General features: G+C 39.2%; 1 protein-coding gene across 2 annotated transcripts; it reads right to left on the reverse strand.

The window, feature by feature from the left end:
• Positions 1-1,756: 1,756 nt before the first annotated feature.
• Positions 1,757-4,168, reverse strand: smtlb (somatolactin beta). Of its 2 annotated transcripts, XM_057321420.1 has the most exons (5): positions 3,510-4,168; positions 3,083-3,267; positions 2,837-2,950; positions 2,221-2,400; positions 1,757-2,083 (listed from the first exon to the last, which is right to left on the reverse strand). In XM_057321420.1, exons 1-5 carry the CDS (start codon positions 3,523-3,525, stop codon positions 1,886-1,888), a joined length of 693 nt encoding a protein of 230 aa, XP_057177403.1. In that variant the 5' UTR covers positions 3,526-4,168; the 3' UTR covers positions 1,757-1,885. The 2 variants fall into 2 exon arrangements, with proteins under 2 accessions (XP_057177403.1, XP_057177402.1); XM_057321419.1 differs by lacking the exon at positions 3,510-4,168 and having other exon boundaries at positions 3,083-3,353.
• Between the last annotated feature and the right edge of the window lie 19,377 nt (positions 4,169-23,545).

Raw genomic sequence — 23,545 nt, forward strand, 5'->3', positions numbered from 1 at the left:
CCATGACCTACAGGAAAGCTCAGAAATAAATAAATAAATAAAATGTTCCAATGACTCTATGTCTGCTTCACAAAAGATGAACTCATTACAATCCTTATTTAAATCTATGTCTAAGGAACTCATTACATGGATAAATATCGTTAATAATTTTAAACTGAACTTCTTTTACCTATATGTAGAAGTGGAAAAGAGAGAAATATTGTTCTAATTTAACAAGATTCACTTAATCTCAAGAGATCTCTTCTTTACTTTAAAAGGGAACGTCTGTGTATTTACTCATTTTAAACCCTTATTTTAACAGCTCTGCTCTGTAAAATGAACACCAGAGATGATTAGCCATGTTTTATGGTCATGTGACCCGTATGCTCTTTGACCTATGACGTATTAACAACAACCTACACGTGAGAATTGATAAAAAAATAATTTAGTCCCGAGAAATTAATTTATTGGCAATTACATTAAAAACGGACGTCCGCCTTAAAGTTCTCCGCTATATTTATTTGATTTACTTTTGAAATTTGACCGTTGCTCAGCTCCCGTGGCATCATGGGATAGAGAAGTGTCCATCCGATCCACACTCACGAATCTCGGCGGAAGTAGTAGACCATACGGGTATTTCTCGCCTACTGATTTTTGCATACTGAGGTTTCCGACACACTATTCATGACTCATACTCATTTTCGCCTACTATATAGTACGGAAGTAGGCGATTTCGGACGCAGCCATTGTTCACACACTAGCCCTGCTCTACCAACAGTTACAGTTCAACCAGTTGTGCCAGACAGCTCAACTTATTATCATAATTATAAGCTTACCGTTGCGATTCAGCCTAACTGTTGAACACGGACTTCTTGTGTACTGTCTGATTTTCATTTACAAAAAAAGAATATTGGAAAACATTAATAATATTAGTAACTCGTTGTAAGTGATTATCCTACAACGGAATGAATCCCACCACAGAAATATCATGTTGACACGTTTAACCTTCGTGCACCGCACCCTCTAGTGCCCCCATATGGCTTGGCAATATCAACACACTCATTTATTTCACGCGCTCTGCGAGAGTAAACCACTTTTCAGACAGCAAATGCTCGTGGCATCAACAAAACCTTTCACCCCAAATGACAGAGATTTTGGTAAAGACAAAGTCCTCTTGTGTTTGATCACAGATGTTCTGAGACTCGCGGAGCGTGATAAAGCTCGACTGCTTGCTTTTACAAATGAACTGTCTCTCTGAAAGAGCGCGTGAGACCGGGCTCAGGATTTAAGCTTAATTTTCTCCGCTTTGAATGATAATTGGGCAAAAAACCTTGATGTCCTCTATAGAAGACTTGTAGTGTTAATGATGTCTTGCGGTGTAATTTCCGTGATCGGTCCAAGATGAATCGCTACTTTGTTAATGCACGTTCAGATGTTTGACAGCTCTCGTTCTGAACAGGCCGTGGGATTCATGTAGGCCTACATCATGGGGGTGGAACCGGAGCTGGAAGGTTTTGTGGGTTTGAAATCTTTATCATTGTCATTCCACCCGCTTGTTGATTCGAAGACCTCTAGAAAATGCTTTCATATATTCGTCTAAATGAGCACAAACATTCTTAGACTTCAGGATGCCTTCGTATTAGGTAACATATTTTTAAGTATTTCTTTGTTTGTTACCTTCTTCTAAATATGCATTTTATTAAGAAAATCCCATTTTGCACAAAGTTTTTGCTGATGCATAAACGAAAACCCCACTCAATTTTTAAAAAGGGTTTTAATTCATAAATAAATAAGCGTGCATATGCAAACAGATCGTGTGTGATTTATATTGTGCGAACAGAAATAGCTGCGGCATAGTATCGGTTCAAATAATTTGGCAGGAGAAGTTTGGCGTCGAGATTTCGTTCTAGAAAACGGAGCAGTTCTGCTTGTCTGTCTGTCGGCATTTCAGCAGTTTGAGGAACGTTTCCATCTTGTGAGCGTCTTTCCTGAAGCAGTAGAGCACACTGTAGTCTCTCCTCACGGACTCAAAGATGTCAGGAGAGACCAAGAGATCAGCCGTTTTTTCGGGGCTATCCAACAGCAAACCACCTTCACCCAGTATCTGACAGAGAGAGAGAGAGAGAGAGAGAGAGAGAGAGGGAGAATTACTTGAATAGTGAAGTGAGTACAGTTCTACTCAAGTGTTTCAATTATGATCAACTTCATGAATGCTGATGCTGTTTAAACATTCAGTCTCACCTGCTTAATAAGAATTAGTACACCCTGCTCTAGACTCATGAGTTTGATGTACAGCCATTTGGTCCTGATGAGCAGAACACTTGGGGCATTGTCGTAGCTTTCCAGAGACACCTGTAGATCCGCCAGTGGATCGATCCAAGACTGAATCAGAATCAATACAGAGTGTAGAAGCCATTTGTCCTGGAGGGAGAAAAATCATATTTGTATTTTTGCAGTACTCTGATCGTACACCCAGAAATGGAAGTTTGGTCATCACCTACCCTCACGTCAAACCAGAATCATTTTTAATGAGCAATTACTTTGCTGTCTTCCAAATATAACGTAAATGAGAACTAGTAGTCCATGTGACTTTTGCACTTTCATCCAAGTCTTGTAAACTAAACACATGCCGTAACTTAGTTTGGGATTGATATTTTAAGGTGTGGACAACATTCACTTTAAATGCATAAAACATTCTCCTATAAAAATGACTAGTGTCCCACAGAGGAAAAGAAGTCATACAGGTTTAAAAGACATGAGGGTGAGTAAATGATGAAAGAATCTTCACTTTTGGGCGAACCGCTCAAGAACATTATCGTATTTTCTTCTCAATGCAGTCGAGTTCCCATGAACTCACAGAGATCTTCTGAATTTCACTTTTGGTCGCTGGAACTGCTACGGTTCTGGGTGCACACATGGTCCCTCCGTAAACATGTGGGTTCATTACTGATAAAGGAATGAACATCTCCTCCTGAAACATTCAGGAACAAAATCACGACTATTATTATTTGAAACTGCGACTTAAAACTTCAAACACGCGTTGATCTTTTTAGCATTTAAGATGAGCACAAAATGCAGTTTGATATCAGCATGTGTCACTCACAAACATCATCTTGGACTCCTCTGAGATGCGGTAGATGAGCTCGGCGTGTTGAACGGCTCGGTCCAGAAGCTTCTCGACGGAGATGGTACAGGAAGCTCCTTCAAGACCCTGGCCTGAGCAGTCCAGAGCCGGTACGATCATGGCCTGCAGGGAGCAGAGCACAAACCCCACACAAACCTGAAGAACTTCAGAACGGAGAAGAGACAAAGAGAAAAAGATCATTACAATCATTGTATTTTTCTAGATTGCTACAGAAAATAAATATAGCCTACCTTTTGTATCACCTTTTTACACTTCTAACAAGTCAGCCATAAATAATTCGGAGCAAAATGACTAATTACTGAACATACTAATAGCTACATTATTTATTTCTAATTATGAACATTTCATGTGTTCTGTGTTCAGGCAGATATGAAGACCTTCTTACCTGTGGTGTGCTTCATTTTTGCCGAACAGAAGAAAAGTCTTGTCTGAGGTCTGGCTGTGGTTCTGGGCACAATAACCTCAACCTTAAATACTGCAAAGCCTTTATGAATTAATCAAACATGAAAACAACTTGAACGCAAGTGATGGTAAGTTGATATTTGTGGCCACATGTCTCCGCTCTTGATTTTATGCATCATTATATTTTATGCGTCAGTAGTATTTATCACACAGTGGGACTATTTCAGTTAATTTCAATAGCTGAGGCTATTATGTTATATTAAATATAATTAGAAATGGTGACTGGTTACAGCGCCTAAAATATACAGAGTGAGGTCAATTGAAGCGCTTTTTGACGTTGAGATGCCTTTCAAGTGTCCCAGTTTGAATTCACTTAACTTTTTCATTTAAAGAAGTCTAATCGTATGAGACATCACTGAACTTTGGGATTTTAGGATTTGGGAAAACCCCAGCAAGGGACATGTCATATATTACAGTAAAAAAATGACAAATTCATGTCAAGATCTATCATGTGGTCAACATTGTTGATGCTTGTAAGTTTTGTGAAAAAAAAAATTACATACTTACAACAGATATGGAAGACTTGCAGTGATAAGTATGTTACTGTGTTTTAAATAAGCAGCAGATAGTCACGTGTGGATGTCTTGGGTGGCCTTGACCCCTCATTATTTTATTCAGTTTCTTTTGCAGTAAGTGTATCCACAAGACGTCTTGAGGGATAACCAGGGATCAAGTGTCCGTCTTCTGACGTTGTTCGTGTCAGAGACAAGGGGTCGCCTTTACATTGTGACGTAGGTAAAGATGAACCTTTTCTGATGATGTTCATAACAAACTGGACTAAACGGAACAGCATTTTTGATTGACATGCTTTACAATGGTAACACATTTAGACATTATTTAATTTTTCACGTTTTACATTCGTTTTCAAGTCAACACTATGAAATAACAAACTGTAAATATTTCAATATTTTGTAAATATAACTGTGGAAATTATGTATAGAGCAGATGCAGTTGTGAAAACAGTTTTAGCCTAGGAACTAATTGGTCCTTCAAAATCGCATTAATTGTTAAAATGTATTATTTTATTTTTATAAAGAAATGTATACAAACATCTATTTTCAGTTCTTTTTCAGTGCAATCATTTATTCAGATAAAGAGATATAACTTTTGTCTACAAAGCTGGAAAGACTTACCTTTACATCTCGAGAAACAAAGCTGTTCAAACTTTTAGAGGGATAATAACAAAATATGCAGCCATGTTTTTGTACACTACACATTGAGGAAATTGTCCAGCTAAAAATGTCTTGCCTTGTGTCCAGAATCGCCTACTTCCATACTATATAGTAGATGAAGATCAGCATGTATGAACCACTTCAGAAAATGTAAACAACGTTGGTCCAAAGCTGGTCCAGTAGAACTCCCTGTTTACTTTTGAACAGAATACAAGCAACAGAACATTTATAACCGAATGAAAATGTTAAACAAGTACTTTTAAGATTTAAATATATATGTAAGATCTTAAAAAAGTAAAATAAAAATGGACCGGTGTTTGCGTCTACAGTTTGCCATTTCAGACACCGTGCTGGTTTTCATTTAGGCTTGAACACTCAAGAACATCATCTCACAATCTGTGTCAGCTTGAGTTCGTAGAGGTTGATGTGGTAGCAAGAGGTCTGTGTTACGGCACTCACTAAATCCTTGGTGTTTCGAGTCAGACGTGATCACCCAAACGTGTTTTTTCGTCAATTTTAACAATCATGGGTAGTTTAGATGGTTAGAGTAAGGTTAGGGTTAGGGTAAAGGTTTCGTAAGACTTGAAACACCAAAGATTTAGTCAAAACCAACAAGCCACGCCCACGGATCTGACTCGAAACACCAAGGATTAAGTGAGTGCCTCTGTGTTACTGTTAATCGCTAATTGCTTACCATGTTGCAAATGCGTTTCACACAAATCAACTCGCAGCAGACGAGACGGGTGAAACACTCAAGGGCACGCCAGTGAGATGCTAGAACGAGATTGCGAATCGAGACGTGAGATGAACCTTCAGGCTGGAGAACAGACATCTGTGATATTCAGATGCTCAGATCAGTGTTTGTAATGACAGACCAGAGGAAAAGTGAGAAGTTTAATTGGCGCGCGAACACACGCAAACATAAACAGCGATAAGAGCAAACGCATAAACATAAATGCCGTTTAATTCCTCCGAGACACGTTTTACACTTGAGTTCTCGACTATCTTTCTGTTTTCCTTGATATCTTTCTCTATGAGGACACCTTGACAGAATTTCAAAGGCAAGCACGTTATCAAAAATGATAAAAACCGAACTCGCCAGAGGAGGCGTATCTCACTTCTGGATCTTTTACTGAAGTTGTGCGCGTCTTCAAAGAAGCTCTGAATATTTTCTCATAGTTTGTATCAATAGTTATGAACTAATCTGAAACTAAAAGTAGGAGCTAGTGGCCTGAACTTTGCCAACCTGAACATTTTTGGTATTGTAGACCCTTGTTATTGAGTGTATTGTTAGGACGTAATTCATTACAAATGGCATTTAAAACAAAAAATCAAACCTTAATAAAATGTACAGAACATTTAGGGGTTTTTTTAGTAGATAATGTGTGGTTGCTTGGACAGACGACACGAGTTTGTCTCCAGTTTGTGACCCTTTTCCCCAACTCTCTTCTCGGTAAAAATAGAAAACATGCGAATGTAAGACCTTCTGTAGTTAGGAACGTAACCTGGCTTAGTTGTCTTCCACTAGGTGTCAGTAAAGGTCTGGCAGGCCGTGACAGATGGGCTCATATTCATCGGCTCCTGCGCACAGGGGCCCGGATCATTTGCGCAGAGGAGAGATGTCACGATAACAAAGACAGATTGTGAAATTGATACACTCTATCAATCAGACGTGGAAAGAAGGAAAACAAATCAACTGCAGTTTAATGAAGAATGAAACTGGGGAAAATGAAAGTGCAAATGGAAATGTGTGATTACCTGTTGTACTATCGTCTGCGCTTGCTCTCTTTTAATTGAGGCGAAGGAATGAGCTTTACAAATTCATTATTTTCAGTACATCTCACAAACACACACACGCTATTGATGGCAGTTCTTTGTTTGCCAAATCAAATCAGACTCATTTGTGGTTTGTATGAGACCATGAAGCCTCCATGTTTTTTTGATTGGTTGTACGGGGTCGTACATTAGCTCAGAGTTTTTGTACATCAGGGATGCATTCATAAAGCCGAAGGGATGTTTTACAAACATGAATTGGAGTAATCTCTCCCTCTTGTGAGTTAATTCAATGCTGTGTGTGCTGTTTTCGAATAATATGCAGGTGAATGGATCTGTAAGACGACGGATAATGATGGCGGATTGCATCGGAACGATTCGAGAGGATAATGTTCGCGTCTTAATGCTGCGTTTCCTCATCCAGTGGACGCAAGAAAGGCCTGCAAAAAACGCGACGAACACCCCTCCGAATAATTGGTCATTTCGAACAATAAACCAACGACCACTGGCCTATAGTGCAGTCGAATTCTTTAATGGGTAGAGCTTATAGCTCTGCCGTACTTATCGTCCTCTGATCAGTATTTGCTGTGCAGCACTAGCAGATAAAGACTCGCTGGCGAACGGCTTGAAGTCGCAGCACTGACATGATCTAGTTGTTTCATTCTGAACTAATGCGTGTGTCACACCGCTCGCATCCAAGACGCGCTCTGAGAAGTGTCCCCGAATGGAGAGCACGCAGAGCTGGAAATTACCATTACATCTAGTTATTGTCAGGCTGACTCGGGCATAAAATAAATAGAAGAAATTTGCTCCCTGCTGTAGGGTCATCTCACAAAACAAATTAGCATATGCTTAAACGAAGACTTTAACACTTTGCAGCTCCAACCAACGTTTGTTATTATAGGGGACACAGATTTTCTGGCATATCTGGCTCTGTGTTTGCGATTTCTTGTTGTACTATGATAGATACATAGATGGATGGATAGATAGACAGACAAACGGATGGAAAGACAGATAGGTAGATACATAGACAGACATTCACAAAGAAAGCCAGATACATAGATGGATGGTACATAGACAGACAGACAGATACATAAATAGACAGACAGATGGAAAGATAGATAGACAGACATACAGATGGATACATAGACGGATAGACACAAAGAAAGCCAGATACATAGATAGATGGTACATAGACAGACAGACAGATACATAAATTGACAGACAGATGGAAAGATAGATAGACAGACATACAGACGGATACATAGACGGATAGACACAAAGAAAGCCAGATACATAGATAGACGGTACATAGACAGATAGATGCATAGACAGACAGACACATAGAAAGACAGATACATAGATAGACGGTACATAGACAGATAGATGCATAGACAGACAGACACATAGAAAGACAGATACATAGATAGACGGTACATAGACAGATAGATGCATAGACAGACAGACACATAGAAAGACAGATACATAGATAGACGGTACATAGACAGATAGATGCATAGACAGACAGACACATAGAAAGACAGATACATAGATAGACGGTACATAGACAGATAGATGCATAGACAGACAGACACATAGAAAGACAGATACATAGATAGACGGTACATAGACAGATAGATGCATAGACAGACAGACACATAGAAAGACAGATACATAGATAGACGGTACATAGACAGATAGATGCATAGACAGACAGACACATAGAAAGACAGATACATAGATAGACGGTACATAGACAGATAGATACATAGACAGACAGACACATAGAAAGACAGATACATAGATAGACGGTACATAGACAGATAGATGCATAGACAGACAGACACATAGAAAGACAGATACATAGATAGACGGTACATAGACAGATAGATGCATAGACAGACAGACACATAGAAAGACAGATACATAGATAGACGGTACATAGACAGATAGATGCATAGACAGACAGACACATAGAAAGACAGATACATAGATAGACGGTACATAGACAGATAGATGCATAGACAGACAGACACATAGAAAGACAGATACATAGATAGACGGTACATAGACAGATAGATGCATAGACAGACAGACACATAGAAAGACAGATACATAGATAGACGGTACATAGACAGATAGATGCATAGACAGACAGACACATAGAAAGACAGATACATAGATAGACGGTACATAGACAGATAGATGCATAGACAGACAGACACATAGAAAGACAGATACATAGATAGACGGTACATAGACAGATAGATGCATAGACAGACAGACACATAGAAAGACAGATACATAGATAGACGGTACATAGACAGATAGATGCATAGACAGACAGACACATAGAAAGACAGATACATAGATAGACGGTACATAGACAGATAGATGCATAGACAGACAGACACATAGAAAGACAGATACATAGATAGACGGTACATAGAAAGATAGACAGATACATACATATACAAACAGACATACACACACACAGATACACAGACAGACACAAGGAAAGCCAGACATAGATAGACGGTACATAGACAGATAGATAAATAGACAGACAGACAGATGGAAAAATAGAGAGGCAGGCAGACAGACAGGCAGACTTCACTCTCTCTCTCTCTCTGAATGTATTTTGAGGACATAATATTTTATATTGTGTGGTTATAATTAGCCTAACCTCATGGGAGTTCGTGGCTGTTTTACGAGGTGGCTCATTTGTATGAATTCTTATGATGTAATTTATACCAAAATGTAGATTATTAGAAAAAAACTATAATGACTCCCCACGGTCCCCAAACCTAACCACCGCTGGCCTGAAAGCAGACTGTACTAAAACATACAAATTAGGTTGTATGAAATCATACAAATTAGCCACCTCCTTAAATTACCATGAGATTGTGTTGGGTTTGTCGGAGGGGGTAGTCTTAAATTGTCAACCCATAACTTTAAACAAAAACAACAAAACGACACTAGATTCTCTTTACTGAGTCCCTTGTGCTTTCTGTGACCTCGAGCGCAAACTAAATCACCTGAAACATTCCCTGTTCACCTGTTCACCATTCACCTGTTCCTTCCTGTTACTTTTTTAAAAGCATATATTAAAATATTTACATTTAGCTCAACATGGCACCATGGTTAAAAATACCAATCGTCAGATAGAAAAGCGCATAGAAACGTACTTAAAACAACAGAAAAGGCACGCATTCGCGGAACGACCCCGTAGTGTCCTGTGGCACCGCTAAAAGGCGCCTTCTTTGTTTTCGCAGTGGCACCGAGGTCAACACCTGAGGAGACAAAAGGCTCCGGCAAACGTCTCTGTAGTTCTAAGTCGCCCGGGCTTCCAGCAGGACCTCTCGCTCTCAGAAAACCACACGACTTATCACTGGCTGAACCCTGCTGGTACGCTGCCAGCTGGCTAATAGCAAACTTTATTCATTCAAATGTGTGACTCATAATTAAATCATGAGCCAGAGTATGGATTCATAGCGCTGCTTATGAGAATGGAAATAAACAGCTGTAAATTGCGCTCTCGCCGGGTCCTCCAGGAGCCCACTCGGCAAAACCTGAGAAATAAACAGTTAAATATCCACCGCACACCTGACAGCACAAAAGCCACATAGAGAAATATCCATTAATTATCGCAATTCATCAAGTTAATAGGCTGTGTTTGAATAATAGTCGGGGTATAAAAAAGAGCCATGGTTTTACCTCATTAAGCTCTCTAATACTCTCCTGCACAAAGAGAACATCAGCACGCCGCCACCGTCATTACACACGCGCGCACACACACACGCGCGCACACACACACGCACGCACGCACGCACGCACGCACGCATGCACGCACGCACACACACACACGTATGAGACGGGATATAGATTTTTTCAGCATCTGTGAAAAGATTGTATTAAAGAGACAGCCTGAGATCAAGAACGTCAAGAGATGGAAGCCGGTTCACTTGTCAGCTGGTGAACTGTTTAGAAAAGACTCGTGTCTCTTTTCGTCTGATCATATGTGGCTTTTATGCATTTTTCTGATTTTGCAATGTGCTATGAACACGACTGTAGAGTCGATGAAAATAAAATGAGATTAAAAGGTATTTCGGTTAAAACCCAAGAAATCTCACCTGTAGTCATGTGCCCTGCACGTTTCAGTCAACATAATAATTGATTTCAGCCCTGAAAGCTTTCACTGGCAATACTGGAAGTAATTCTCATAGTTTGTTTGCTTGTTAGACCAAGAGAGAGAGAGAGAGAGCAAGAGAACAACAGTTTGGAAATTAATGGACAGAGCGGATGAATATCAAAGGGCTCAAACTCATTTTTTAATGAGCCTAATGAATAGGCCACATACCATTAGTGGGACGTCAGTGGGGGTCTCTCATCTCAGGGCTCAGGGCCAGAGTCTTAGTTATCCCCCAACACGATGCAGTTGAGCATCCATGCTGTGGCTTTAAAGACTCAATTTACTTCTCTCTGTCTGCTGCTGTTTTCGCATCGTCTGGTAAGAGTAAATCCGCTGCTCAACGGTTCGCCGTGTTGTGACTTGGCTCAGGTTTATCAGAACGGCCTTTGCAAATATTGGCTGTGTTTACTTTCAAGGTTATTTTATTTTCAAGGCATTTTTTATAATGTGCACATATCTTTTGTTCCATCAGGGTTTCGGTTTTATCTGCTGGCTGCCTCTTAATATTCCGTTTCATCCCGACCCTCCTGCTGGCATCTGAAAATGAGATCAAGGTAAAGTGCTTTGAACGTTGTAGAACGCAATTTGTCTTTTATAGTGGTAGATTATAACTTAGCAGATATTATTTGTTCAATTAAAGCATCCGCACGCTCCCAAAAATAGATTTGGACACTTGGCACGTGTGACATTTGTTTTGGTCTACAAGCGAAACATTTCAAGTTTTTAATTAGGCTTTAAGCAATAAAGTTGTAATTCCTTTCTGAAAATAAACTATTTTGACATTTTTTTGATTGTTAAACCAAGTAAAATAGTTATTAATAAGATAATATGATTTACATGCGTTTACTCTGCTAGGACACCTAAAAATTTTGTTAGAACAGATCAAACATTATTTGTTAGCAAATGACATGTAATTCTGTTTCTTTAAAGGGACAGTTTACCCAAAAATGAAAATGATGACTTAATTTACTCACCCTCAAGTTGTAAATGTATTTGTTCTGATGAACACAGAGAAAGATATTTAGAAAAATGCTTGTCCCGGCCACCATTGACTACCAGTTGGAAGAATTTCAATGGTAGTCAAAAGTGCCCCAGAATAGCTTTACTGCATTCTTCATAACAGAACAAAGAAATTTATAAAGCAATTTTCCTACTATGGTAGTCATCAGAACAAATCAATTTCTACAGATTTGGAACAACTTGAGGGTGAGTAAATGAAGACAGAATTTTCTTCTTTGGGTGAACTGTCCCTTTAAGCATTTTTAAACAACTGTAGATTAGCCTAAATGAAACCTGTTTTTATGCATAATACATGCCGGCTTCAGCTGAGTTTCTATTTCAGCTTGACTAGTAACTTAAAATGTCAAGACAGCGAAAAACAAGTCCATCTGTTCAGTCTTACACCTTTCTCATTCTAACTTTTCGAAGCTTCTCCTGCCACGGTGGTTTTGCCAGGTTCTGTGGTTTGCATCTGCTCTCCCTGCTGATCCTCGGGCTGCTCCGCTGCTCTCATTAGAAAACTTCCCACTGTGAATGACGCACAGTGAGTCAGTGTCTAAAGTGATCCACAGAGATTAACTCCAGCGGGCCGCGGCGTTGCTAATCGTGCTGTGACTTCACAGATATGCGCACATAGAACAAATTATAATCGACAGTTATGAAGTCACTCTGGAAAAGGCCCAAAGCACATCATTTGGATACTTTCAATAGTCTAGAATTGCAGATAAACCAATATCTCATGTGACCACACATCAATTGAATTTCATAGTTATGGACAAGGTGCTCAACCATCCAGCCTGCAGTTGTTTTTTTTATATTGTTTTTATTTGAATTTTTGATGACATACAAAATTAACTCGATCGGACACCCTCCCCCACCACATAGTACAACAATTTAACAAAAGAAAAAAAATATATATATATATATAATATATATAAAACAATACAAATAGATAAGGAACAAAAGAAAAAAAGTAATATAAATAAAATAAACCAGTGATTATATAAAGGGGAGAAACGATGGGTAATGATAATCAGATAATGATCAGAACTTAACCGCAGGTTCCATAGCCTGCAGTTGTTTATTGTGATTGTCAACAATAATTGTTAGTATTACACCTTTAACATTACAGCAGATGCCATGTTAAAAGGATGAATCTTTGATAATTTGATTGTAGTCATTTAAGCACAAATATGATATCGACCACTTCGGATGACGTAATCAACGCTGGTGTAACGCCGGTCCAGAAGAACTTCCTGTTTCAGTACACAACGTTTGAACAAAATACAACCCACAGAACATTTATAACCATTTTTAAATGTTAAATGAATAACTTTAAGATTTAATTGTGTATTTAAGATGAATAAATAATTAAATAAATAAAAACTGAAACCGAAAGTGCTTCTGGACCACTGTTTACATCTTGCGAAGTGGTCTATAAAACGCTGTGGAGCAGGTCCTGTGACATTAAAAATAATTGTTTAAAATGTTTAGTTAGGTGGGATTTAAACCCGGGCCTGCAAAACTCATAAAAGCTGATGTTTCAGAACAGTGGTTCCCAAACTCTTTGGAGCATGCACATCTTTATAGTGTTATACAAATCTCACCGCCTTATGTTAGTTGTCACATTTTAACAGCAAAAGCTAATAAATACAAATATTTACTATGTATTGTATACTTATAAGAATGTCAGCTTTAAATATAAAGTGATTGTTGTTGGAGATGGATGTGTTTGCATGAAAGAATCACTTGGGGCCTAATATTGAAAAGGCAGAGCTATTTTGATGCGGCTGTGCCTGTGATTGTTCAATTAAAGCATAATTAAAGAGGAATTTACATTTTGTAATGTGATTTTTTTCCCCCAATCATTTTTTGGCTATTACAAACGTTGTTTTGCGCACCCTGGTGGTCGTTCCGGCCATCTCAGTTTGGGAACCACTGCTTTGGAAATTTGTGGAACTGCTTAGACTTTTTGTGGTCATGTGTTTTTTCTCGCCTAGGGCGCCAAATGGAGTACTGCCACTAATGCCCCTCAGAAATAATAGGCACATGACACCCCAGTCAATAGTAAATGTTTTTATTGAACATTGGTGTATTTTATCATATTGCTGCTGCCAGTTTCACAAAATCAATAAGCCACTAGAGGCTGTGCATTACCGCTGTTAAAGGGGTTTCCGCTTTGCATTTTGCACAAACAAACCAGGACCCTGCACTTTGTAGCATCTAATCATGTTTTAAAAAAGATGTAACTGGGAATATTTATATCTAGAACAAACAACGTTTGTTGTCCACCAACATGCAGATATACGGAGTGTTCGGGACACCTTTTTCAAAACCGGTCACCATTTACGCAGTTTCGTACGGTGACGCTATAGCGGCACAGAAATGACACGCTTGGTCTTTAAATCTCTTACTGAGTGACAGCTGGCCATTATGTAGCGTTTTCCAGTGTCACAGAATAGGCCCGCCGTCTGCCTCTCCATCATCTGAGCCTTTCCGAAGGGTGGCAGAGACGGAGCGGCTCTTCAATTCCGACTCGGCGCTCCTCTCAGCTTTCAAGCCGCTCAGCTAATTCCTACACTAAGCCGCGCCTACCCCGAGGAGGCACTGAAGTATTCAATACTCACTCAATCCATTAGGATCTAAAGCAGCTGCCTCAGCTCCAGCCGAGAAGAGATTCAATTTCCATGGAGCTGAAGAGAAGCTTGAAACCTCTGAATGAATACAATAACAAATTCCATGAAATTAATAATTAAAGACAGAGAAAGACTGCGGGGACCAGGCCGAGTCGATAGAAAGAATAAAACCGTATCCCGCTCTCTTTCAGATATATACCGAAGTCTCGCGGCTCTCAGACGGGTGAAAGAAAACAGCATTTGAAAGCCTCGTGGCGCTTTCTGTTCTTCAGCAGTCCCTTCATCCCTCTCCTGCAGTTCCTCTCATCGACGGTTTGAAATTCAACCTTAAATACAATATCCATTATTCACAGGTGTGACTGACAGCCTGTTGGCTCGCGGTGCAAACAACTTTGATTCGATTAGTTTTATCTGCTTCTGCTGGAAACCAGAGATTCTTCGTGTTAAAGGGACAGTTGAAAAAAACTTGCATTTGACTGTATTTCGTCTGAGGCGAATTGAGGTGAGCTGCAAAATTACGAAACGGAACAATAAACATCATAAAAAATAGTCCATTTGACTTGCGTCTTGTGTTCCTGTGTGTGAAGCTCCATGTGAAGAACGGACAGATATTGAGCAAGAAATACAAACACAAACCTTTTTTTAAAACCTAATAATTGTGTAAAATATGATTTGGTCATTTAAAGGTCCAGTGTAGAGCAGTTTGTCCATTTAGGGCTACTGTAGAAACAACATGGTGAATTCCATGTAAGGGGACCCGCGGTGTATGTAGATAGAAATAGCTCATTCTAAGGTGATAAAAACATAGTCTTTATACACCTCTGAAGACGTAGTTATGTATTTTATATTGCATTCATTGGACCTTTAAAAAAATCTGTTCACTTTCAATAGGCTTCTTCTGGCTGTGAGTGCGAATTAAAAATAACCAGTCTAGCAAATGTGTAAATTGGAAGGAAAGCCGCGATCTATTTATAACGGACTGTTCCAGGTAAATTGCAGGCGTCTTTAGGAAGTTCCACACAAAATCCGCCAGTGTTCAAATGAGCAGACCAAAAAACCACATCACCGTGATCCTGCTACAAAAGCTTGTTGTCTGTGCCTCTACTCTCCAGGGTTTAGACACAGGAACATTTTCTTCAGATGGGAACGGGGCTTGTTACTCCTCCATTACCGGCAGTGTGGGTGTCTCTCTCGCGTGGAGAATGGAGCTCCTGAAAGCGAGCGGTAAAACACCTACCAGCCATGGGAGCACAGAGCCAATTAAAGCCAACAATAGAACAATACAGAATACCTTCACCGCTCCAAATAGGCATTTGGCTCCGATGTACCTCTTGGTGAGACGTGTGTCATCTTCCCTGGGCAAAGGTTTATGAAACTCATAATTAGAAACTCCAGAGGGAGGGGATTTGATTGGCTGAAAATAATCTGAAAATGGATGAATTAATAATGACATTAAATCTTGAGTCTCATAGGTCGAGTATGTCTGCACTTACTGTACCTGTATGTCTTGCAACAGACTTGTGAGAAGGCCATTGGAATTGAGGTCCCCCCTTTACAAGACAGATTGAGTATGGGTGAGCGTTTTGGGCCTTGCTTTTCTGAATTAGAGTGTGTCGATTGAAGAATCATGGTGAATGCAAATTAGTATTGATCGTGATTAAGGTGACACCTTTATTAGTATGCATTTTGCGTCCTGTTTCTCATCTCATTCTCCGAGACCGATAAAACACCGATACATTCATTTACTCTTCTAATGTGCATTGTCTGGCCTTTTTTAATTCCTCAATAAAATGAACTTGTGAAATTATACTAGAAGTATACTTAAAAAAATGCACTTTAAGTACATTGCATACTATAAAGTCTGTAATTTAAAAGTGTACACAAATCAATGGGTGTTTCTCAAATGCAAGCCTTCGTTTTTTGTCCTTTGTTTCTGTTTTGAAGGATCAATGAAGTGATATATAATATGGTACATGACATTATTAAAATGATAAGCTGTATCTGTTAATATTATTTAATGGTATTAACAGACTTGTGAGAAGGCAATTGGAATTGAGGTTCCCCTTTCACAAGACTTGCGTCCCCACTTAACAACCGAATACTTCTAGTATGTAGTATACTTAAAAAGTATACACATATTAATGTACTAGCAGTATACTTCTAATATGTAGTATAGCTAAAAAGAATGCAAATATCAATGTACTAGTTGTATACTTCCAGTGTGTAGTATACTTAAAAGCATACATACACCAATGTTCTAAAAGTATACTTCTAGTAGTATACTAAGTGTATAATTTTAATACTACTTCAACACTATTTGGGACTAAATTGCAAAAATACTCCAATATAAACTACTAAGTCAGTACTTCTAATACAGCAAGTATACAAGTTTTCTTTGAGTGAAATCAACATCATACTTGTTATCGTATACAATTTATGTATTATTTGTTTTATATATTATATTGTTACCATCTAAACTGAAATGTATTCAAAAAAGTAGTCAAAAGAGTAAACACAACTACAAGCCAAGTATACTTGGATAAGTACATGCATAAAAAGTCAACTGAAAGTATACTTATATAGTATTTTTAGAAGTATATTAATAGCACACTTAATTAAATAAACTTCTTTTTTGTGATGTATTCTTATACTTTATACTTGAAATGTTTTTTTCTACTAATAAAAGTTCAAGTAACAATATTTTCATCTCTATTTTCATGATCATGCTCATTGTTCCCGATTAGTTTTTTCAACACATCAGCACAGGTGAAAATTGAATTAAAGGGTTTAAAAACACACACAGTACTAGTGTACAGATGATTAAATGTGCCAAACGTCTCATTTGAAGTTCATCAGTGGCCTCTTTGAAGCATGTTGATTGTTTCTCACCAGACGCGAGGCTGCGGGGGAAAAGAGGCCACTCGATCCTCCTCCCACCCCGAGCCCGGCCCAAACCCAAAAACACGCCGGCGTGCTGAAGTCATGCATTCGTCTCCGTGGATTTCTCCAGACACGGGGATCAAAGAGTGGGCCGCGGTACTGCTGTGTGGCTTCTGACAGGCATCACGGAGACAAATTATTCAGGGGACGAGGCCCAACGGGGAAAAGGGCATTGGTACGTGTGCGGTTCTTTACAGCTCACAAATATCATGTTCTCCCCACCTGCGTTTGCCACAGGCCTCCTCTTTACGGCTCGTGTGATTAATATGGGATAAGCGTGAAGAGGGAGTGACAAACAGGATTACATGCTGTTTGACCTGGTTGTCATAATTAGAGCTCTGATGACAGGGGAGGAGTTAATTGAGATGAAGAACAAACTGAGATGAGAGTGCGACGCCTGTTCTTAGCGTTAAATACTCCTTCTGTGACCTTAAACAGGCTTTAAAACGGTTAAGGCCAAAAAGGTTATTGTAGGTTTAGGTTTTTTTACATGCGTCCTTGTGAGGTAGAGCTTTTATGTCAAATCTTTAGTTTTTGCATTCAAGGCGTGAAATAAGCCCCTTCGTGAAATATTACTCCGCTCCGCGTCGGGTCCTGATCACACTGTCAGGGCTTATTTCTGCGATAACAACTGGCTGCCTGTACATTATCCCTTACTTAAAGCTCACCCAAAAATAAAAAAATGGTCATCATTCTGTCATCATTTACAAAATCTATATGCATTTCTTTGTTTTGATAAACAAAGAGAAAGATATTTGGAAGAATGCTTGTAACCAAACAGTTACTACACCATTGACTCCCATAGTAGGAAAAATGCCAGTGGTAGTCAAAACTGTTTGGAAAATATTAATTTCCTCTGATATGAAGGGTAAGTTATGGTTAGTGTTTGAGTTATGGATAAGGTGTGGGTTAGGACAGGAATGTTGTTTCAGGACTAACAAAAGGTGTCGGTCAAGGACGTACTTGGTAACAGTTCAGTTCAAATTGTACCACGATTTTCTCTAAAACTCCACAGACACTGACAAAACTTCACATTTTCTTTATAGAGTTCCTCCTCCTCTCATTTACGCATATAGAAATTCGAATTTCTCACAAAATACCAACCGCATCAATATTAAAGAGATGTGGCGAGTTGAGCAAATTATGCAGATTGTGTTTTGTAAGTCTAGAAACGCTTTTCTCACATCAGTGCTGGTTGAGCCGCTCCACCTGGGCGCGTATTGATGTGAATGTGGGAGGGAGCGATTCCATTAGCCGCGTTCAAATTATTGATACGAGCCTTGATACGAGAGGCTTTTCAGCTACTGTTTTTAGAAGGAGAAAGTGCTGCTTGTACCGAGAAGAGGCTTTTGTTCTCGAGCTAACCCCACAGTCACAAAAGCAGACGAAGAAATTGAACAGAAAGTCACATTTTACTAACACAGCACTCGTAGCGGGTAACGAAAATAGCATTAAACACAGCAAGGTTACAAACCATGTTTCTAACTAGCAGGCTGTTGTTCAACAAAGCTCAATTTTCTCGAATGTTTACTCTTTTATGTTGTGCACTCTGAGTTTATTTGCCGTATGAGAGATGTTGCGAAGTCCTACTGTAAAAAAACTTACAATGACTGTCAGCTAGTGGTTCAGCTGTCTTTGAAGGAGAACAGGCAGACCCAAGCATTACAGAAACAGATTAGATGGTGGCCTAGTGGTCGCCAAAAATTATGAACTGCCATCACTGTATAAGGTGTGTGTGTGAGTTATTATAGTTTTGTTTTTTAGTTTTATGACTTTTACATTGGCTTTTATGTTATATTTTTTGTTTTCGTGCTAGTTTATTTTTTTTAGCAGTTTTGTTTATTTTATTTTATTGTTTATTTTTAATATTGCTAAATAAGTTTAATTTATTTTAATTTATGTTGTAGTTGTAGTTTTTATTTATTTTGAGGTAATATTTTTAGTGCCTTAACTTAAACTTAAAGGCAGCATTTCTTATTTTTATATGTTTAAGTTTCTCAAATAGTATTTAGTCTCATATTTTATTTGATTTCAAGTTTTTTATACCAAGTTTTAGTAAACCATATAATAACCTTGGACCCCCTGTCCAAAGAAAAACAATTTTTTTTCTTATCCCTAAGTGTATGATGGTGGACAAAATATATCTCCATAGATTATTTATGTAAAATAGTGGCACACATTTTTTTTTACATTTGTGACCCAGTCTGTGAAAACTCATCTTATTTTTTTGTTGCATTTACTCTGCTCTTTTTGTTTCGTACATTAAATAATTTAAAGAACATTCTGTAAAAATATAATTTAAAATACAGCTTAAAACTTAAGTACTTAGTAAAACCATATAGGCTAATTATAATTTACTGCAACAAGCACTCCTAACCTATTTTCGTCTTTTTTATGCCTATGACTACTTTTATAATCTTATTAAATTATGTGATTTTGTCCTGGATTTCACAGACAGGGTCACAAAGAATGGACATTTTAAAAATGGATAAAATACCAGAAACATTTCTAATTGTGCAGTTAGTGACAAGCAGGTATTTGGCGAAATGTGGTGGTGTTACTATAGTGTTTAGTTTTAAGAAAAGAACTTTGTAACCCAAGGGACCTTTAGCAGCACTCGGTCAGGGCAACCCGAGGCTCTTAACTCAACGGGGGAGTAAACTGTGCACCATTTTCAGCAGCTATAGTTGTGTAGCAATAACAGCATAGCAGGTACTTCTCTATGTGAAGGCTCCAAAAAAACAAACTGCAAAACCAGTGCAGGTGCACTCTGCCACCTGAAGGCAATGCAGACACACACCAGAGGCAAACACCAGACTTTAAAAGCATGCTTGTTAGAGCTGCTTGAATTTGATGCTTTATGACACGAGCAAGAGGGTCAAAGCCACGTGGTTATTTTGTTCCTTAACAACGATTAATTTGCATACAGACTTTGTCCCTAATACGCAGGTTAATTCTGAGCAGTACAATGGAGAGACTGTGCAATTCATGCAGGCTAAATTTAGTGAGAAATTGCCGTTGAATATGCTCTCATTAAAGGCGGGGTGTCCGATTTCTCTTAGCCGTTGTTGATGTTCAAATCACCAAAACAAACACACCCCTACCCCTATCTTTCGCTTTCATCAGCGCTCGGATCGCCTAATGTCCGTCCTGTGCACTGTGCACATTACTGCTGATTGGCTACAAGGTTGTTTTGGTACTCGGCCCGACTCAGTTGTCTAAAGCGTAATTCGGAAATCGGTTACCCTGCCTTTAAAGGAACAATACGGCATTTTTATGAGGATCTATTGACAGAAATGCAATATAATATACAAAACAATTTCTTCAGAGGTGTACAAAGACCTTACGTAATGAACCATTATGTTTGTAATACCTTAGAATAAGCTATTTATATCTACATACAGAGCGGCCCTACATACATTGAATTCGCCGCCATGTTTTGTACAGGAGCCCTAAACGGACAAACAACTCTACAACGCCCGTTTCCTCTTCCTTTCCGCTGCGGTATAGTGGTGAAACGGATCGCGGGATGATCCGTTATCCGTACGGATCGTGCTCTTTGGTTCGGAACGCATGTGACCCGCGGATTAACTGAAAGTTTATTCATCATTGAGTAAAAGAGTTTGTTACTCACGTACTGATCCGAATCAATGCAACCTCGGGGGTGATTTTTAGACGATCTATCTCTCCAACGTCTCTGCTGGAAAGTATCTCCATAGATATCTATGAGTATCTCTGCTAAAAGCCTCAGTACCGCGCGTCCTAACGCGGGTGTCTCTGCTGTAAAGTCTTTATAATATTAACACAGGTCCTAGCTCCTGCCTGACTTTTATCCTTCTTTTTAAACTTAAAATCCACAAACCTTTTATTTTATGTAATACATAAGACATCGCTCTTTCTACAGTCCTTCTAATGCCCGCAAAATCTCTTCCCTGCGTCAACATGAGAACGACATCTTTTTGGTACTGTGGTGGCCACCGTCGTGTTTGGACTGAGCGATTTGTGGCAAATCTATAATACAACGCTAGTGGCCGCTGTTAACCAAGAACTGCGCCTTTAAGTGCCACAGGTGGTTGTGTATATCTCACCAGATGCCTTTGGGGTTCTCAGAAAAAGCTTCTTTTGAACACGTTAAGATCAAAGACAAGCACCGTATAGGGCTCTGTAAGAAAACGGCCCGGCACGTTTGCCACGCCATGATGTTTGCGCACAGTTTCGCGTGCGCCGCAGTCGAGCAGATGATGTTGCGTCTCTAATTGGCTTTCAATCATTGGCCTATTGTGGTGTGATCCTAACTGATGTGTTTCCAGCTCACTTACACTATGAATAAATGAGCAAAAAGCTAAAATTACGGCATGTAATCTTCTGGCATTTTGGCAGCGGCGTTTATATCTGCATTTGCACTTCTGTGTTTCGAAAATGGGATTTCTTTCAGGGAGAAAATAGCATTTATTTCCGATGCAAAATTGTCTGGAACTCACACTGAGAAATCCAATGAATGAGAATCAAGTGTCGAGAGTCATCTTCATCATGTTTACCGTCTCGAGTCATTTTGCGTTAACCGCGTATTCTGTCGGACATCTCCTCACTGAATTCTCGCCGCGCACGTGTCGGACGCATCTGAGGGAAACAATTTGTTTAGTTTCAAACGAGACAAGCACAAGTTGCATGATACTATATCAAGCTCCATTGAAAGCGAACTTCGCATTGGAAAATAGTGTATCTTGTCATTTCCCATCAAACCTTGAGATTTCTTGTTTTTTTTTACAAGAGCCCACTGTCAGGAACGGTTTACTTGACGGAGGTTTGAAAACACATCAATCAATCGAACGATAAACATGGCTCGTGTCATCTCCATTTCTTGTCTGCTCTCTTCATTTATCCCACTTGTGAACATGTCCTTATTATGTCACGTTTAATTAGCGAAATACCTTTAGAAAACGGAGACCTCTCCAAAAGCAGCACGTTGGCAGAAGAATCGCTGTATGGATTTTGACACTGACACACTGTGCTCAGTTTCTCTGAATATCTTTTTTACAAAGTGAATGCTCCTAAAATGTGTAAAATATCCGTCTAAAACATTATTAAGTCGAGCCAGCCCAATGCAAACACAGTTGATTTACAGTCGGGACAATATATTTGTATTCCAAACCGGACGCCGGTGCGAACGGCTCTTGAAATACACGTCAGTGACAGTGTTATGAAATTGAGGATGACACCTCTAAAATTACCCGAACCTTTTCAGCGCGACAGCAGCGCTGAAAATGAACAGCTCCTGTTTTAAAACCCAACAGCGCTCTATCAGCACGGCGACGGATAGTTTTGCGGAGGGCCGTAAAGGTTCAATGTTTTTGGCAGGGGAAGGCAGGTTCCCGATAAGGCGCGGATTTATGCACAGACAAGATTAGAAATCCGTGAGGCTCTATCACAGTGCACATCCTCCGTGCAATGCAGTGATACTGAAACTAATCTCAGGGAAAACATATTGGAGATCCTGTAACTGAACCCTAGATGGGAAGGAATGAGCTAATCTGTACGAATGTGCACCATCTGAGTGTACAAAGGACGGCGTTTGGCGTGAAGCGACCGCGGCTGCGGCTTGAAACGCAGCCTGGTGTAGCCTGTGAATGAACCTTTTTAGAATGAAATGGTGCTCAGCCGGTCAGTTTTTGTAGAGATGTGAGTATAGATCATAGCTCTAACTGTGGAGATTCTGTACCCAGAGGAAAAGTTTATTGCTCAGAGGTTGCTCTGACATAGTTCAGGAGATTTGATGGAGTTCTCAGGTGGAGAGTCTCAGACTTCTAAAGTTGTTTAGGAGAATTATAGAAATAAATAAGATAATTGCTGAAATACAGTTCTGTTCTCCCCAAAATACAAATTCTGTCATCATTTACTCACTCTCTTGTCATTTCAAACTTGTATGACTTTCTTTCTTCTGCAGAACACAAAAGAAGATATTTTGAAGAATGTTGTTAACCAGCCCCCATTCACTTGCATTGGTTTTGTGTCCATACAATAGAAGTGAATGGGGTCCAGTGATGTTCAATTACCAACTTTCTTCAAAATTTCTTGTTTTGTGTTCTGCAGAAGAAAGTCATACAGATTTGAAATGACAAGAGGGTGAGTAAATGATGACAGATTTTTTTCCTTTTTGGGTGAACTATCACTTTAAGGTGTAAAATGAATGAAGATAGTAAGTATAAAGTAATCTGCATTTTGGTAATTTTGATGAGAAATGTTTGAC

Source organism: Triplophysa rosa, linkage group LG22, assembly GCF_024868665.1.
Source record: "Triplophysa rosa linkage group LG22, Trosa_1v2, whole genome shotgun sequence".
Lineage (NCBI taxonomy): Eukaryota > Metazoa > Chordata > Actinopteri > Cypriniformes > Nemacheilidae > Triplophysa > Triplophysa rosa.

Bases quoted from the DNA above. Each gene is read 5' to 3' on its own strand.
- smtlb (XM_057321419.1), bottom strand. From the start codon at position 3,313: ATGATTGTAATGATCTTTTTCTCTTTGTCTCTTCTCCGTTCTGAAGTT. The intron at 2,951-3,082 runs GTGAGTGACACA...TGAATGTTTCAG, and splicing joins AGGAGTCCAAGATGATGTTT to GAGGAGATGTTCATTCCTTT. The intron at 2,084-2,220 runs GTGAGACTGAAT...TCTCTCTGTCAG, and splicing joins TACTAATTCTTATTAAGCAG to ATACTGGGTGAAGGTGGTTT.